Genomic DNA, 18,077 nt, shown 5'->3' on the forward strand with positions numbered 1-18,077 from the left:
AGAATACAGTAGGAAGCTTAATACCAATCTGTGTGGTTAGAGGAGCTATAAAGCAAGTTGATATAATTTTTCTTTCATTATTCAGATCAAAACTTCTCACTTTTTTCGTGTGCTTAAAAGCTTAATTTCTGTTAATTTGTCATAATTCACAAATTTGTTAAATTTATCTGAAGCTTTTCATTTTTGTGTTTCTGGCACCTCCACTTATCTTTAAGTGCTTGCAGATCCGCAGCAAAGAATGGATGTTTCACTGTTTTTGTTGAGTGCCCTAGAAGTGACAGATGACTAAAAATACCTCCGAGCCAGCTCACATTTCGAGAGCAGCGTGACTGAGGGAGCGTAGGGAGCTGATTGGGCTGGAGTGTTTTGCTGCTTGCTGAAGTGATTAAAACGGGCACAATTACACCTCTTAATGTGTGCAGCGTGAATCTCTACAAAGAACTGTGTAGGTGCTCTGGAGGAGAATGGTGGGGGAGTGAGAAGGCTGCTTAAATACTCTATATGCTAGTGTTTAGACGTCTAGTGCTTTTTATTGTTTAATTAAAATCGTTTTATATAGAGAGTTTATACCTAAATTGTTGAGAGACAATCATCAGGTTTTTTATCATCTCACAGATAGTGTTTTGTGTCACTTAGGATGTTTTTCTCTTATGTTAGTGTGTTTGGAAAAACGGAGAACTTTAAAAGCAAGGGAGCTTTGGTGAAACACAGTACGTGTGGTGCTACTTTTGCTAACACTTGCAGAGACAAACAAGATTGACACTCTACCCCTCTTTCAGTTAGAGTCTTAAATATCACTAACATGCAGGTATGCAATATTTTTTGACAGAAGAAGTGTGAAAATATCATACCTAAGGTGCGTCTGATACCGACAACGTTCTCCACGTGCACGCAGTTCTAGTCAGTTGATACTACCATGTTATCTCACTTGCATGAGTGATTAGATTTGCCGTTCCAGTTGTAGTTCCACACAGTTGGAAAGTTTTGAGAGTAAAACTAACTTAGAGTTTTCTTTGAAAAGTGTTTGCTGTGCTTTCTGAAAGCCTTTTTAAAGAGACCCTGTAACCATCGTTGTCTTATCCTTAATTTAAATTCAGCAAGAGAAGGAAGAACAGCACCAACAGGCAGTCACTGCCTTCTTAAAAAATTCAAGGAAGGAGCATCAGCGTATTCTTGCACGTCGTCAAACTATAGAGGAAAGAAAAGAGCGCCTTGAAAGTTTGAACATTCAGCGTGAAAAAGAAGAACTGGAACAGCGTGAAGCAGAATTACAAAAAGTCCGGAAAGCTGAGGAAGAGAGACTGCGCCAGGAGGCGAAGGAAAGAGAGAAGGAGCGGATTCTGCAAGAGCATGAGCAGATCAAAAAGAAGACAGTTCGTGAGCGCTTGGAGCAGATTAAGAAGACTGAACTGGGAGCCAAAGCGTTTAAAGATATTGATATTGAGGTAGACAACTTCTTATTTGCAGTTTTGAGTTACTTTTTTAATGCTTTTGCTGTTACATTGTTAGGCTGCCTGAATGTCATGGTTTTTCTTATTTTTATACAGTAACTAGTCTTGAACAGTCTCTTAAAAGTGAGACAGTATGTCACTTAAATATTTAATTTGCTTACCAGTGTAAGTAAACCTTAATATTGTGTTTGGATAGGACTGTTTTTACCTGGAGGAATTAAGTCCAGCTGGGTTTTTCCCTTTGTTGTTAAATTATACCTGAAATACAGAATAAACCCCCAGTTTCCATTTGTAGTACCTGGACTGTGTCTCAAGTAAAAATTGAGATACAAATGCTTTAGAGATCTTGAAAAATAAAATACAAGCTACCCAGAGGAGAGAGTGTTTCTGAAGCAAAGTAGTTTAAAAGTTAGAGGGAAAACTGCAGAGAAGTTTAAATAAACCAACCATATTTTTAACAGAAAAGTGTTTGCTTAATTTTGTATTGAAAGCTGTACTTTGTTGTAGGATCTTGAAGAACTGGATCCTGACTTCATTATGGCTAAACAAGTTGAACAGCTGGAAAAAGAAAAGAAGGAACTTCAGGAACGTCTGAAGAATCAGGAGAAAAAGGTACCAAGGAGGAAGCGTAAAAAACTATGTTAATACAAGAGTTTAGTTAGTGATTGTGAACTTCTTTTTTTTGAGAGAGAAAAGATACTGGTGTTGAAAATGTTACTGTATGAAACTAAAAAAAAAGGGTAAATGTGTTATAAACCATCTGAGTTTCTAGTAACAGTATACAAATCTGTTCTAATTAATGAACTTGATTTGAAAAAGGGCCCTTAAGCTGTGAACTGAGTCTTAGTTGGGAACGCTTGTAATTGGAAAACGTTCAGAGAAGATTAAATGTTCAAAAAAGGTGAGGCTATTACAGAGAAGCTAAATTAATTAACTCTGTTAGTCCTTCTAGATGGTAAATAGGATCTCCCTGAAACTTGGTTGGCTATAAAAGCATGAGGAACATGTTGTCGTAGTTAAATGGAAATACATAACATGGGCAAGGTGAAACTCACTCGGGACTTCCAACTATATTCAAGAATGAAACAGAGATTATATGATACAGTTGGTAACTGTTGGTAACACTTAAAACTGGCTTGATACTAGAAAGTGGCAAGTTACTTAAAAAGATTGCAATGAAGATCTCTCATGCTGCAGGCCTGCAAATGTGATGCTTATGCTGAGCAAAGTAGCAGAGAATTAAAACAGTAGAATTAGTAGTCACCTGGTGTCATGTCCCACCAGCACAGGCGGGAAAGGGTGACTCAGATTCACCGATTTCCCTTGGTTGGAATTAAGGTGAGTCAGCACCCAAGGTCCCCAAATACACAATATCTGTTTAAGTCAAGATGTGCAAAAATGCTTACTGCATTGGGGGGGCTTCTGTCTAGAGACAGAGGAGGGAGAGAGGGGTCACTGGCTGCTTAGCCTCCACAGAGTTCCCCTGCTGCCACAGCCGTTCCACCTTATCACTGTTTGAGACGTACAGCCTCTTGCAAGCCACCACTGCCTCATGGTTCACTATTTACAAGTCACACCTGGGTAGATATGGGCTACCCGGAAAGGTCCGCATAGCTTCTGTGAATGAATTGTAAGCTGGGGCTTCCTCTTAGAGCTCTCTGAAGCTGTCAAGACAAACCTGTGAGTAAGGGTGATCTGGTTGTTCTAACTAAGTTGGATTTTCCAAAAAGCTTTTTACAAGGTTCTTCACCAAAGAAAAACTAGCAGCTGTAGGGTAAAAGGAAGGGTCTTTGAATGATGTTCACTTTAGATAGATATAAAATATTTAGGGAAAGTCAGGGGAAAAAAAAATCCCCCGATCTTTAGTTTTACATATTAAATTATGGGCTTCAAACTTCACAGTGTTACTTGAGAACTTGGTGGTTCTGCTTCTCAAGCACTGTGTGCAGTTCTGGTGTCTTTATCTCAAAAAGGATGTGGTTGGACTGGAAGTTTGAGGGCAACAAGAATTATCAGTGATGTGGAAATGTCTATGTAAACTAGCACCCGTATGTCCAAAAAACTTCTGAAGAGAGGATGTGGTAGCAGTATGAGAGTGTACCTGGTGTAACAGCTGACAACGTGGAGTAGTTGTTCTTGCATTTAAGTGATAGTGAACTGCGAAGCATCAGATGGAAGCTGGTAGGAGCCATGTTCAGAACTGTTTGTAGATAGAAGGTCCTTCATGCTGTGAGCCACAGACACCCAGGAGTTCTTTCCCAAGTATGCTGATGGATGTGAAAAGCTTCTTTGAGTTCCAAAGGACAAGAGGAGAAATCCACCAGTACCTACTAAATACATAAAAAAACTTAAACATAGGAAATACTGATAGATCGATGGTGCTGAGCAAGTATTGTATATCTGCCTGCCTCTGTTCTTGCATCCTTGCCTAGAAGGGCACTTACTTGCCAGTGGTAGAGGCAGGTTCTTGGTTAAGCGGACCTTTGATCTGGTCCAGTGTGGTTGCTCTTACTAAACAAAATGTGTCTGATATATTGGAGAAGTCTCCAGGTATCAGAGTTTTCTTTGGAAAATGCTGAAGTTTGAGACTTCCAGATTTGGTCTTTGCATTATGATGTGCTAAAGGTGTGTTATCTTTATTCAGATTGACTATTTTGAAAGAGCGAAGCGCTTAGAAGAAATTCCTTTGATAAAGACTGCTTATGAAGAGCAAAGAGTGCATGATATGGAGCTGTGGGAGCAACAGGAAGAAGAAAGGGTAAGACACTTCTGCTCAGGTGATAAAAACCATTAGCAGTGAATGTAAAGTAGTGGGTTTAGTCTTTTTTCTCTAGCTGAATCCAAAGGGGGAAGGGAAAAAGTTGATATGAAGTATTAGGTTTGCAATTTCTTTGTGCACAACAGTATCTTCTGTCTAGGATCTGAAAGAGGAAAAGATAATTTCTCTTTTCCGTGGCTGAGGTAGATCGAATGCTAATATATAGTAAGATTTTCCTTTGTAATATGTTTTATATTATCTGCTTTTAGATCACCACTTTGCAGTTGGAGCGTGAGAAAGCCCTTGAGCATAAGAACAGACTCTCAAGGATGTTGGAGGACAGAGACTTATTTGAAGCCAGGCTCAAAGCGTCACGACGAACAGTTTATGAGGTACATGAGATTTGGGATTGTAGTAAGATACTCCCATCAAGTGAGGAATTAAACATGTAACCCAGTGACTCTTCATGAAAATTAGAAAGAAATTAGTATCTAGAATGGCTCGGAATTATGGAATTGTTTATTTTCTGCTTTGACCAATTAAAAAAAATATCTTGCACCCACTCCTATATTATCGCTTACAATTTTTGGCAACATCTGGAATAGCTGATACAGAAAATAAAACATAGGTAAATTATTTGTTTCAATACAGCTGTTAATAAGAGATCATGGGCAGCATGTGAGCAAACAGTTGTATCTGTACAATAACCTGCACTTACTGTGGGGATGGAATAACAGACAATGATATTGAAGCCGAGAAATAGCTAGAAATACTTGTCTATATTTTTTTAATATTTTTGTTTGAATTTGGAAATTATTTTGACAGTTCACGTATTTAGTACTTCAAGTTATGTTTTGTGTTTGCAAAATTCAATAACAAATTAGGCCAGGAGGGCAGGGAAAGAACTATGCCTTTGTTTCTTGCTCTGCATTTTAAAAATTCCACATTTGCTGAGGCTGTTTGTAGCTTTGATTATTTGGCTATGTTGCAGGAAGAACTGGTTTGGAAAAAAGGGCAAAAGAGGTATTATGATAAAATAATTTAAGTAATTGCATATAATTTTTTGCAAAAATACAGGTAATTTTAGTTAATGTATTTTAGGTACAGGTAAATTATTATTCAGGTCATTACTTTCCTGAAAAAGCAGATAAAGGACTACAATTGTGCATGCTGATTGTCTTTCTTCTAAGGAGGAATATATTCCCTTTTGTGCAGTTTATTTCAGAAAAGGTTGAAATGCAAACAGGTAGTTGTTTTTCAGTGGAGCAAAGGTGATATGTTGCCATTGGTTTGTGTTTCTGTGCAGCTTTATTTAGTGATTTGTGCAACTGTCTAGCTCTTGAACGTTACAGTTGCAGTGGTTTCATGTCTGTTATTTGTGTTTCAGGATAAACTCAAGCAGTTCCAGGAGCGGTTGGCAGAAGAGAGGCGGAATCGTTTGGAGGAACGCAAGAAACAACGCAAAGAAGAGAGGCGCATTACTTACTACAGAGAAAAGGAGGAAGAAGAGCAAAGATTGCGAGAGGAACAGCTGCTGAAAGGTATAACTGAGAACGTGATTGTTTTGTCTTTTGCTTGCCTGACCCATTCCAGATGTGTACTCAGCTGACTTCTGGTTTCCTTGTTTTTGCTGTATTGGCAGAAGTCTCTTCATTTTCCATCAGTGGTGAAGACTGTGGTCATTTGTATTAAGATACCATACCTTTGTGTTTTACCTCACGCACCTTCTGAATGCTTATGTGTGCAGCACAGAGGTGATGGTAAAGCTTTTTAGGAGGAAGGGAACAGGAAAGCAAACGAGTGCTTCCTGCCCTCCCCTTCTCCTGGACATGAAGAGAGGAGATGGAGGAAGGGAGGCCAATGAAAAACTGAGTTTTGATTTTAGTCTGTTAGAGTTCCACTTGTTTGTGCACATCTTAAAGGGAATGGAAAGGGAACAATGGTGTCAGATCAAGAACACAAGGATTGTTAGCAACTCACACAGCTGTGCTTGTGAATTGCTTTGTCTGGTAGCCTGTTTCCAGGCTTTAGAACAGAAGAGCTGGTAGCTGTCCTGTAAGGTAAATTTCTTTCCTACTTGTCAGCTGAAGATTTTATGTATCAGAGTTCATTATCGAGCAATATTTAAAAATCAAACCAGCAAAGCCCTAGGTCCTGAATATCAAGTTTCTGATACTGCTAGCTGATTTTTGTTTGGTTTTGTTTGACCTTTTCTAAGGAAGGGATCCTGTACCATGCTTGAGGTAGTTATTGATATTTTAGCTGGCACATTTGTGGTCTGTACATTGAATAAAAACAGAGGTATTGGATTCTTTCCTTCCTCACCAGCAGCTGTTCAGGATGTCAGGTTACTGAATGTATCAAGGTTTCTTTTCCTATTGCCTTGGAGTTACGATTCTTCCAGAAAACAGTTTCTGTGGTTAAACACATCCTGCGAAATGCTGACTGACTTTTTTTTTCTAAAGAGTCAAAGGGGAGAGATTGTATTTTGTAACCCTTCTGTAGATACAGCAGCACAATTTATTTTGGCAATACATTCTATTTATTTTTCTGACTGCAGAGCGTGAGGAAAAGGAACGCATTGAGCGTGAGAAACGTGAGCAGGAACAGCGTGAATACCAGGAACGTGTCAAAAAGCTGGAAGAACTGGAGAAGAAAAAACGTCAAAGAGAAATGGAGATAGAAGAAAGGGAGCGTCGTCGAGAAGAAGAAAGGAGAGGTCTGGATGACCCATTTTCAAGAAAGGTGGGTAAATACTTGCAGGTTTGCTTTCTTTTTGACTACTGCTTCTTCTGTAGATTATTTGGAAGAGGATGGTACCATTGTAAAATCATAGTCTATTTTTTTTTAAGTCGTAGCGGAAGTGGCTAATTTAATAGTTCAGTGATTGTCACTTAGTTTCAGCTCACTGTCAGGATCTGGAGTCTGTAGTTTAGGAATAAACTACAATGAAGAAACTACTCAGATCTCCAAGCTGTAAAAGAACCAAACCAAAGAAAGACTGAAATAAATATTGAATACAATTTTCTTTCATGCAAAAGAGGAAAGCTATGTTGGAAGCAAGTATAGTGACTCATCACAAAGGTAGGAATTAGAGTAGACACTGAAAGAAATCCCAGACTAAGTGTAAAAGCATAGATTTAGATTTTATAAGAAATATGCCATAACATAAAACATAAAAACAAGAGGTACGTGCAGCTTTCCATTTACAAATATAAGTATTGGGGAAAATCATTATTCCAATCCAACAGTGAAGGTTATTTGCAAATAAATGCTTAGTGATGTAAAAATGTAACTGAGTACCACAAACATTCTATGCTCCCACTTTTTCCAACCTTATCAATAAGAGAACTATTTTTAATTTCATCCACCATAACCATTGTATTTGTTTAATGCAAACTTCTTTGAGTAATGCTGTGAAGTGATAAGAGCTGCAGTAAATTGTTTTGATTATTTACCTGGTAGGCTTTGATCACCCACCACTCTTTTTCACATAAGAGGAATTGGTAGCCATGGGAACTTGGATATAGGGAAAAGCTGACTCAGTTTCTGAGAAAGATACCTGCTCCGCTTGAAAAATGCCATTTGCAGTTTTGGGATTGTTTCTTTGCCCACCCTTGTTTGTTGGGGTTGTTTCTACAGTCAGGTTGTTGAAAACATTTGAACAGATACTCATGGAGTAGTGGATATGCGAGATCCTGCACAACCTGTGTACTCCCCAGGTTGAAGTGTAGACTTTGACAAATAAAAACACTTTTCAAAGAGCAGTTTAAAACCAGAGGGTTTGTGAGTATGTGAAATCATATAGTTGATATGGTTTACCTAATGTGCTTCTTGTGGTGGGATTGTGGAATAAACAACTGTGTGAGGAATAGTTTAAATGGTTTGTCTAGCAATGGGGAGAGACATTTTACCTTTATTTAAAGAAATATCAATTATTTCTCTGCCCTGCATCTTAGCAACCTGTGTAGTCACAAGTACTTAATTTGTTCTGTGCGTTGAGGTACCATGTTAGTGCTGTATAAACCTGGAACAAAATGGTACCTGCTATAGACAGCTTTCAGTTTATTTAGTTTCATTTTCTGATCTGATTAGAAAGCACAAACCCCAGTAATATTTTGCATTCATTCCTGCTGTTATGAAGCAGCAGGAAAGTGAAACTGTGCAACATCTTTTTTGTGTTAAGAGGTGGTAGCTGTGGTTCACTGTGGCTGTTGTTTGTACAGTTGTTCGAAAACTTTTTAGTGTGTTAGCATGTATCCTAACCTGTTAGTAAAGTTTGTGCCCCAAAGGGAACCATATTGGTTTTAAACTCTGCCAGAAACAATAGTCAGTTAAGACTACACTTCAGTTATTTAAACTCCTGATTGTTCAGTATTCTCTACAGTGTAAAAGTGAGGTTTTTAATGGTATAGTATGTTCTGAAAGGAATAAATAATCTGTTGAAAATCTTAATTTTAAAGTATTGGAGACATTCTCTCTGGATTTCTTTTGCCATACAGGAATCTCGTTGGGGTGACAGGGAGTCTGAAAGCTCTTGGAGAAGAGGCGGAGAGCCAGAATCTGAGTGGCGACGAGCACCATTGGAAAGGTAATCGTTGGGTTACCAAGCACCGGTTGTATTGGGCTCAACATGTGTAGGCTCCCTCTTTATTGTTACTGATAAAGCTGCACTTAATTGAGTAATACCTCGTGCCTTTACACCTCTGAAAGTTACTTTCTATTAAAAAATTGCTTTGTAAGGATCTCAGAATTAGAGAGGTGCATTCAGATAACATTCCCATTTTATTTAGCTTAGGTATGTGAAAGCTGGCAGGTGCCTTCCGCAGCTGATAAACCGGTTGCTTACTTGGTTCCTTTTTGAAATTAAAAATCTCTGTACTGCTCAAACATGGGTGTCCGTTGTGTAAGTACAGAATGGGGAAGGATGACAAACAAATGCAGGGTTCCTACATCTGTAGTATTGTAGCAAGTCATTGCTGTTCTTTTGTTTACATTTTAGTAACATAGTGGATTTTTAAACCTGTGGGGTGTTTTTTGCTTGGCTTGTTTTCTTCTAATCCATGAGTTTCACCTCCAGTGTGCTTTCTCTTCTCTTGCCAAGTAGCAGGTACCAGTACATCTCTGTGATGTACTATTGCTTGGGATTTTTGTAGTTTAGGAAGATAAATTTCCTCAAAATCCCCCTGAAAAGGGGGATACTTACTTGATGGTTGTGGGTTTTTTAATACTGGTTCTTTGAGACTTAGCCCAAGATTGTCAAATTAGGCTTGGTGTAGAAGCCAAACCTCTTCTCTGTTGTGTTGTAGCAGATAACTAAGAGGGGATTGTAGTTATCCCCTTCAAACTAGTTTTGAAGGAGGTTGTGAACTGGTCAGTCTGTGACCTGCCACTTTCCTGTAGCAATGAAAGCAATTACAATATGTGCGTTTGGAAACAACAAGCTCTGTAAATGTGTTTGCAACCACACATCAAGTGGTTAAATTCCAAAATGGCCTTGAGGTGTTTGATACTGTCAATCTAACAGCTTCTCCTTTTGCTCATTTCCTATGGTTTTGTAGAGATTGGCGTCGAGGAGAACCAAGAGATGACGACAGATCTTTCCGCCGAGGGGATGATCTGCCCCGGCGAGGAGATGATCTGCCCCGGCGAGGGGATGATCTGCCACGACGTGGTGCTGCAGAAGAAAAGGAACGTCCTTCTACGGAATCAACGGAGGACAGGCCGCCCAGACGTGAAGGGGATGAGGACAGGCCACCTAGACGTGAAGGGGATGAGGACAGACCGCCCAGACGTGGTTTGGATGAGGACAGGCCACCCAGGCGTGGTTTGGATGATGACAGAGGCAGCTGGCGTGCTGCAGATGACGACCGGGGTCCCAGGCGTGGAATGGATGACGACAGAGGACCCAGGCGTGGAATGGATGACGACAGAGGACCCAGGCGTGGAATGGATGATGACAGGCCACCCAGACGTGCTTTGGATGATGATAGGCCACCTAGACGTGCTTTGGATGATGACAGGCCACCCAGGCGCAGCTTGGATGACGACAGGGGCAGTTGGCGTGTGGCAGATGACGACAGAGGACCCAGGCGTGGAATGGATGATGACAGGCCGCCCAGACGGGCTTTGGATGACGACAGGCCACCCAGGCGTGGGCTGGATGATGACCGGGGCAGCTGGCGTGCTGCAGATGACGACAGAGGTCCCAGGCGCGGGATGGATGACGACAGAGGTCCCAGGCGCGGGATGGATGATGACAGGATGTCAAGGCGTGATGATGACAGGGGACCATGGCGCAGTGCAGATGATGACAGGCTCTCCAGACGAGATGATGACAGAGGTCCATGGCGTGGTGGTGATGATTCAAGGCCAGGTCCTTGGAGACCATTTGGTAAACCAGGTAAAATATAATATGATAATCTTCCCTCCAAAGTGTGTGTTAACCTGATAGATAATGGATGTAGTGCACTTGGTGCCAGACATGAGAGAATCAGCTCTGAAAATGTCTGGATTAATTTGGCTAATGTGGACGTTCCTTACTATAATTAAACCTTTTAATTTGGTTGAATTTAAAAAAAAAAAAATAAAATGCAGCAGTGTCTGTTGCTTGCATGAAAGACACCTAAAGCTCAGGTAGTAATGCTGGTAATTTACCTGTGTGCAAAACCAAAATAAACAAGTTGAATGCTCTGATGGGAGAGAAACATTCTCACCAGGTCCACACACCTTGGTCTCCTTCCCTACCCCCTCTGTAGTGCTGAAATTAACCTCCTCCTAAGGAGGATTTTGATACGTCATTCAAGTGGGGCTGATTTTATGTGCACAAAGATACTCCTGTTTTTATCATTCCGTCTTTGCTTTTGTGTCTGCCTTCTTGAATATCCTGCTTTGAGCAGGAGCTTGGACTAGATGACCTGAGTGAGGTCCCTTGTAATACAAATCATCTTATTCTTTTATAGTTTGTTTCTAATTTTAAGTCTTGTTGATGGTGACTACTATGACTGTTCTTTTCAGAACTGTTGGTGACATTTAAATGTTAGATATGACTTTGTTTTCCTGGTTCTTTTTATTCAGATTTATGTGGCACATCAACTTTATAAAGTAGGCACTAATTCTGTAATCCAAGCCTGTAGCAGAGTTATCATACATCTTGATACTTGAACTTCATAAGTGTTCATTTTTTTATATTAGGCTGCATGAGAAGGAACTCCTGTTCGTAAATAACTGGATGATATTGCAGGATGCACCGTAAAAAAACAGCCATATTTTAAAGCAGTGATTTAAAAAAGAGTACGTTCATGAAAATTTGTTTGTCTAAAATCTCCACGTGTAGATTTTCACAAAGTAATCTGCTGTCTGAGCTGCCCCTTTAGTTCTTCCGGCACTTGTTTTGCACGAGACTTGGAGGAGTTTGTGGTTTCTGACTGAAAACTGCAGGGTATAATTGGCTCTGCTAAACTGTTACAGGCAGTCCCCATATATGAGGTATATATTGCTCTTTACATTAAGCAGTTTCTGCAGTGTTTTGCCTACACCTCCTGCTCAGACGTGCATGCTGCTTACAAGCATCTTGAGTTGGATCCTCGGAGAGCGAAACTTGTAGAACCAGTTTCTGTGAGGGAACTAAAGGATTCTTTGTCTACAGAGAGATCTGAGGTCAGTCACAAATTGCTTTGACCGTGTTTCTTGCTCGCAGGGGGATGGAGAGAGCGAGAAAAGGCCCGTGAGGACAGCTGGGGACCTCCCCGCGAGTCCAGAGCTCCCGGGGACCGGGAGTGGGATCGAGACAAAGATCGGGATGAAAACGAGAAAGAGCGTGAATTTGACAGAGAGAGAGATTTCGATCGAGATGATCGTTTCCGGCGTCCCAGGTTTGACTTCTCTGTTTAAATACTTTAGAATATTTCTGTTACAAGCCAAGAAAAAAGCACCCTGCGGTTAAAGAAATAATGTGACATCGCCAGTGAAAGGAACAGTGGTTGGTTTGGATTAAATTGAACACTTTAAGGCAGTAAATGGATAGTGGCATTTTGGGGCCTTTCTGGCTTGTTACTTTTAAGATGTTAACTGTTTACAGAGGAATCCCAAAATACTTCAGCTGCTTTTATTTATTTTTATTTCTACCCATTATCGAGAGAACTTCATGTTAGGCTCCAGAAGAACAGAAACTGTTTTTGGAAGTCTGTCAGTATGTTAAATTGAGACCCACTGGGCCTGAAAATATCCATAGTGTGATTTATTACTGCTTCTTTCCATAGCAAAGGTGAAATCTTAACATTTAGTTTTTGTTTTGAATGGCTGAAGGGATGACGCTGGTTGGAGAAGAGGCCCAGCTGAGGAAACTTCTAGCTGGAGAGATTCAAGTCGTCGTGAAGAGTGGGACAGAGGTGGTCGTGACATGAGAGATCGACGCGCTGATGACAGAGAGCCACCCCTCAGAAGACCACCGCTCAGATCTGACCGGGAAGAGCGTACGTTTGTTACAGTGCTCCTAAAAACATCCATTCTAGGGCCTGCACGGTATTCCGACAGCGCTAGGGTCTGGTAAAAGGGGAATAAGTCATATTTTCAGCCACTAATATTGTCTTTGCATAAGGAAAACAATAGAAAGAAGCTTTAGTGCAACTGAGAATTTTTCCTTTAATCTTAACTTTTTTACTCTTTCTTATCATAGCAGCATTTTGCATCTGCAGTAGAAGGATAACATTTGAAGTATGCAGTTTTTGTTGTAGCATTATGTTAAGGGTGAATGAAATTCTTGTACTTAAATTAGCAAGGTAGACATCCCAGAAGGTAATTTCTAGCTCAGTTCTTAAATAAAATGCAAGGGAAATATTTTCACACCAGGCCTTGTGGGTTTCATACCATTAATGGTATGGATTTTCATTAATAACCTATTTTAATTACATACATTGACCACATACTTTAACCTGTTTTAATTATGTATGTTTATTCATCTTTTGCTGTGTTCTAATACTACGGTAACAGCAAATATGCATAGCCCGAGATAGCCTGTCTTCCATTTGTGCAGTTCAGAAGTCGCTGGGTCTCTGGTGCGGGTTTGGGTGCTCCCGGCTGTGGGAGCTCGGACTCAACAGGCACGTCAGCCCTTAGGCTGGTGGGAAGGCTGAGAGTTCTCAATGAGGACATTTATTGGTGGGTTTTTTTAATATATGGAGAACTTTTGGTATTTGTCTGGTTTGGTACTTGACACAGCTTTGTTCTCACGTACCTGGGTTGAATTCTTAACACCCTTTTGGTGGAAATGAACAATTCATGTAGTGGAGCACTGTGAATGCTGTTACCCCTGGAGTCGTGTATTCCGGTGCCGCTTCTGCCTCTGATTTCAGTAGGCTGAGCAGTAATTTGCTGTCTTCTGAGATACCGAGCACATGAACATTTTCCACAACTGCTCTTAGGCTAGGATTTCTCTGTTTTCAGGGTTCTGTCATTTCTAAGACGACACTTCCGTGCTTTTAATTCTGATAATACAAGAATATTTTTTACATCATAAACCCTGTCTATCAACAGAACATTCTTATTACAGTTATTATGCTTTAAAGATGATACTTGGGTTGCTCACAACAATCCTGAATCTTATAAGAGGCTTGAGCAGTTCCTGTCCATTACTTCACTATAAAATTAAACTGTACATTTGGCTGTCATCGTCGTATTACCTCTTGGCAGGACCACGAATCAGTAAATGAGCTGTTGGTGCTGGACATCTTTGTTTAAACTCTGGCAGGCTGCTGGTGGAGCATGGCAAACATTGTTTTATTGTCTTTCTGTGTTTGTAGCAAGCTCCTGGCGGCGTGCTGACGATAGGAGGGAAGAACGGGGAGAAGAACGTGAAACAGTTCGGCGATCAGCTCCTGCTCCTGCTGCTTCTCCAGCGTCTGCTCCCCCACCAGCAGCAAAAGATCGAGAAAGAGATGGGGAGAAGGAGAAGGGTTCCTGGAAAACTGAAAAGGAGCGGGAGCCCCTTCGTCGCACTAAAAACGAGACAGATGAAGAAGGGTGGACCACTGTACGACGTTAAGTGAAAATCACCGAGTTTAACCAATGTTTTAGCTTTGATTTGATCGAATTCACGGATTGTATTTGTGCTTATAAACATTCTGAATTGGAATTCTTTAACAAATGTTTTGAGGTAACATGAAAGCATGAGCTTGAATTACTTACTCATATAGATTGATCATGCACAAAACTCACAGCAGAAGGTTGGAAATTGAATGCCAGTTTTTGAAATTTCAAATGACGCTTATTTCATGGGCCATTTGTTGTTAAAGTAAAAAGAAGCAAGCCCAACAGCTGTCTTGAGTAATGCTTCGATCTTGCACCAGAACAGGCTGACCTTTTTAGTCTTTCTTAATTTGGAATGGGGTGTTATTGTCACAGAATGTGCATTTCAAAACCCCTCTGTTCACACAGTGGAATTACTGAAAAAGCAGAGCGACATCAGTTTCCATAATTAGCCAGAAAAATAGAAATTTCTAAGTACAAAAGCCCTCCTTTACATAGGTATCTCTGAGGGCAGACGGTTTCCGAGAGACATTTTATCACCATCTAAATTCACTAAGTTGTTTAAATTTGAATTGAATACAATAAACATTATGAGCATTAGCTACACTGGGATATTTTCTGTAGATTTACTTGGATACATGGCGCCTTTGAGGCCGTTCTGCAGTCGTTCAGTAACGTCTACTGCTGCAGTGTACAACCACAAACCTTCAAGCTCTTACAGTTTCAGTGTTCTGGTAAGCATCTGCCTATGGATTTTCTGTTGCCAATAGCACAACTGCTTTTTCCATTATTGGATAATTCATGCCTTTCAAGGATTTATAAATATTGTCATATTTAAAATGTGTGGCTTTGGAGAAATGGTTGAATTTTCCTCCAGTTCTTTGTCTTCAGGGTCAATTCTTTCCCTTTTCAAAAAGAAAAACCAAACAACCAAACAAAGTGATTTGTAGTAATGGCTGCGTTGACTTCAATTTTGGGGTGCGGTAACAACGATTGACTATCTGGTCCTACTGAAGCCAACACAGAACTTGCTGCTGTGTGTTTCCTCAATGATAAATAAACAACTTATGGAATTAGCTGCTTCAGCATCTTGACTTTTTAGTGAATTCCTGCAATGCACATTAATGCAGAGCAGATGCATAATGAATTCCTGTGTGGGTACCTGCTTCTGTTCCAGCTGAAGGAGGATGTGAGAACACCTGGGCTGGTTTCTTCCTGGGAAACCTGGTTTAATTTTAATGTGTGTGAACAGAGGTTGGAATATTCCTCTTGTCCTTTTCCTGGCCTCTTCTGAGCTTTCCGGGTCCTGTTCACTTCTCAGGGCAAACTTGCTGTTGTCGTCATGCTCTGAGGGCTGGATTTTTGTGCCTTTGGAGCCTGTCACTTCATTGCTTGTTAAGTCACAGAATTCCTTCAGAACAGTAGTGGTTTTTTAAACGAACAGAAACGTTTCTTTGTGCCTAACGCAGTCCTATCAAGGATGGAACCAGAGCACAGCACGTATCGGTCACAGCGCTTCAGGATTTGGGGTGGTGGGTGCTGCTCCTGTAGGCTGCATCTTGCTGTCTGTTGGTCTGTTGTAGGATCACAGGATCTTTCCTGTGAAATCAGAGCCCTGGAGCTCACCAGTCCAGCTTCCTGCTGTCAGGCTGTCTTACCTGGAACCACATTTCTCCAGCGTGGTTCTTGAAAACCTCCAAGGATGGAGACTGCACAACCTTTCCGAGCAGCCTGTGCCAACACTTGCCTGCTCCCAAGCTGAAGAAGCTTAACTCTCCCTTTAGCTTCTACCCCCTGTGTCTCATCCTCCTGCCTGTGCTCTGCCATGACTTAAAATCAGTCTGACTTTATTTTCCAGTAGGTACTTGTCTGGGTGCTGTTGGTCTCCCCAGCGTCTTTCCTCCAGGCAGGTGCTCCAGCTCCTGCCTGTCTTGTTGCCCTTCTGCTGAACTAGCTCCAGTTTGGCAATGTCCATGTACAGGGAGCAGAACTGCGTGCAGTGGTCAAGACGAGGTTCACTGAGCGCAGAGCAGAGGGGGATGATCTCTTCCCTCACCTGCAGGCTCTAGTCCTGTTCTCTGTTTTTATTTTATCCAAACAAAGCCATTTCTACACAAGGATAAATGTTAGTGATCATTGCACCAGCGTAATCTCTGTTCCCAAATCTGTGTTCTTAACTCCAGTTGAGACAGTGATGATGTTGCCAACACGTGTAAAATTCTCGGGACTGGGCAGCTCAAGAAAAGATCTGCAAGATGGGAGCTTTACAGACATGGCAGTGGTTTTATTTTACTGCTTTGTCATTTTAGACAGAATACTGACTACAGCAGTGAAAAAACCACTCACTGCTGACCAAACCCGCCAGCTGACACCTCCATCTACTGCCGTAATTACACATGAGCACAAAGTTCGGTTACCTGTAAAACACTGAAGTCAAATGAATTCTCTGCCAAGCTTTGGCTGTGATTCATTGATTAATATCCAATTAAACATCTGAAATGTTCAGTGAACCTCAGAATCCAAACTGTCACATGCTGTATTTAGAAGGCAGGACTTCAGGCTGCTGCTGGTTAAACAGATGCAAATGCTGCTCAGTTAAAACAAATCTTGCAAGGATGGTCAGGTATGAACAGTTCAGTTTCTTTCCCACTCCAGGACCAGCCCTGGTCTTGCTGTCACTGCAATATATCTTTGTTTTATAATACCCATGGGCTGCTGTCATTGACAGAGCTGCTACACATAAGTTTTCCTTCAGAAGGTGCTGTTAAACTGTGTGAAAGCCTACGAAGTAAAGGTATTAGGTCAGTGAAATGCAAGATTCAAGCTGCACCTGTTATTCGGGCACTAGTCCCATCCTGTGGAGTTTCCTGCAGACGTGCAAGCAGCAGGTATGTGAGTGGTGTAACGGGAGCACACAGTCCTTCCTTTCTGGCCACAGCAGGAGCATCTAGAACTGAAATGCTCTACGCTTCGTTTGGTCCTGCTCTTCAAAAGAACTATTAATGCATTTAGTTATGGTAGCATGGATATTCTGCAAGTGATTCCATTGGTTTTTTTGCTAATCAAAATCTCCCTTACTGCAATTCAAGCTTTGTTAGTCCTTCCCCTCTTAAGCAGGAGAACAATTTACTGGCTTTGCTACATCTTGTTCCACATTGGAAGATTTCACATATCGCTCTTTGCCCAGACTGGGCATTTGAGAAGTAATCATCTTCCTCCCTGTGTGAGTGTTAGCAGACTATCTTCAGTATATATTAACCTATATGTTGGGTGGGTCAAACTGGCACGTCTATGGGAAGGACAGACATTTTACAGCCACCACGGTTTAGTCCTACTCTGGTCAGCACTGAGACTGAGAGCAAACTGTGCAGAGAGGACTTCCACTGAAGATGTGTGCAGACTTACCTGACTTCAGCTGGGTCGAGTTATCTGTGCATCTGAAAACGGTTTTAGATAAGAAGTAACTCAGAGTAACGGAGGATGATCACAGGGTATTCAACACTGCGTTCATTCCTCTTACCAAAATAGCACTATGGAAAAGATCCCATCACTTACACGTTTAAGAACATCTCACTGTAATAAGTTGATTCTCTGAAGATAAAATATTTGGTTTAAACCAGTGGCCATAAATCTTTTGATTTGCAGGTGCCTGTAGAATAAATGAAATAGTACCAGCCTTTTCTTGCACATCTGCTGTGGAACACGGAACAGCTTCCAACCTGGGCTGCTTTCAGATTAACCTTCTGCTGTTCTCAGGATTTAAGTTACTAATGTAAATAGTTTCCAGTACTTAAGGAATCAAAACTATAAGCACTATCTATAGGCTTTTCAGAGTGACGAAG

General features: G+C 41.0%; 1 protein-coding gene across 1 annotated transcript in view; it reads left to right on the forward strand.

The window, feature by feature from the left end:
• Positions 1 to 15,311, forward strand: part of EIF3A (eukaryotic translation initiation factor 3 subunit A) — a 30,765-nt gene extending 15,454 nt beyond the window's left edge. The window contains exons 12-22 of the mRNA XM_065066878.1: positions 1,098 to 1,445; positions 1,959 to 2,063; positions 4,096 to 4,209; positions 4,479 to 4,601; positions 5,597 to 5,750; positions 6,770 to 6,954; positions 8,712 to 8,800; positions 9,771 to 10,612; positions 11,909 to 12,083; positions 12,517 to 12,683; positions 14,010 to 15,311. Of these exons, the coding sequence (XP_064922950.1) occupies positions 1,098 to 1,445; positions 1,959 to 2,063; positions 4,096 to 4,209; positions 4,479 to 4,601; positions 5,597 to 5,750; positions 6,770 to 6,954; positions 8,712 to 8,800; positions 9,771 to 10,612; positions 11,909 to 12,083; positions 12,517 to 12,683; positions 14,010 to 14,251 (2,544 nt within the window). The 3' untranslated portion in view covers positions 14,252 to 15,311. The remainder of the gene's footprint in view (positions 1 to 1,097; positions 1,446 to 1,958; positions 2,064 to 4,095; positions 4,210 to 4,478; positions 4,602 to 5,596; positions 5,751 to 6,769; positions 6,955 to 8,711; positions 8,801 to 9,770; positions 10,613 to 11,908; positions 12,084 to 12,516; positions 12,684 to 14,009) is intronic.
• The last annotated feature ends 2,766 nt before the right edge of the window (positions 15,312 to 18,077 follow it).

This window comes from Columba livia, chromosome 6, assembly GCF_036013475.1.
Source record: "Columba livia isolate bColLiv1 breed racing homer chromosome 6, bColLiv1.pat.W.v2, whole genome shotgun sequence".
Classification (NCBI taxonomy): Eukaryota; Metazoa; Chordata; class Aves; order Columbiformes; family Columbidae; genus Columba; species Columba livia.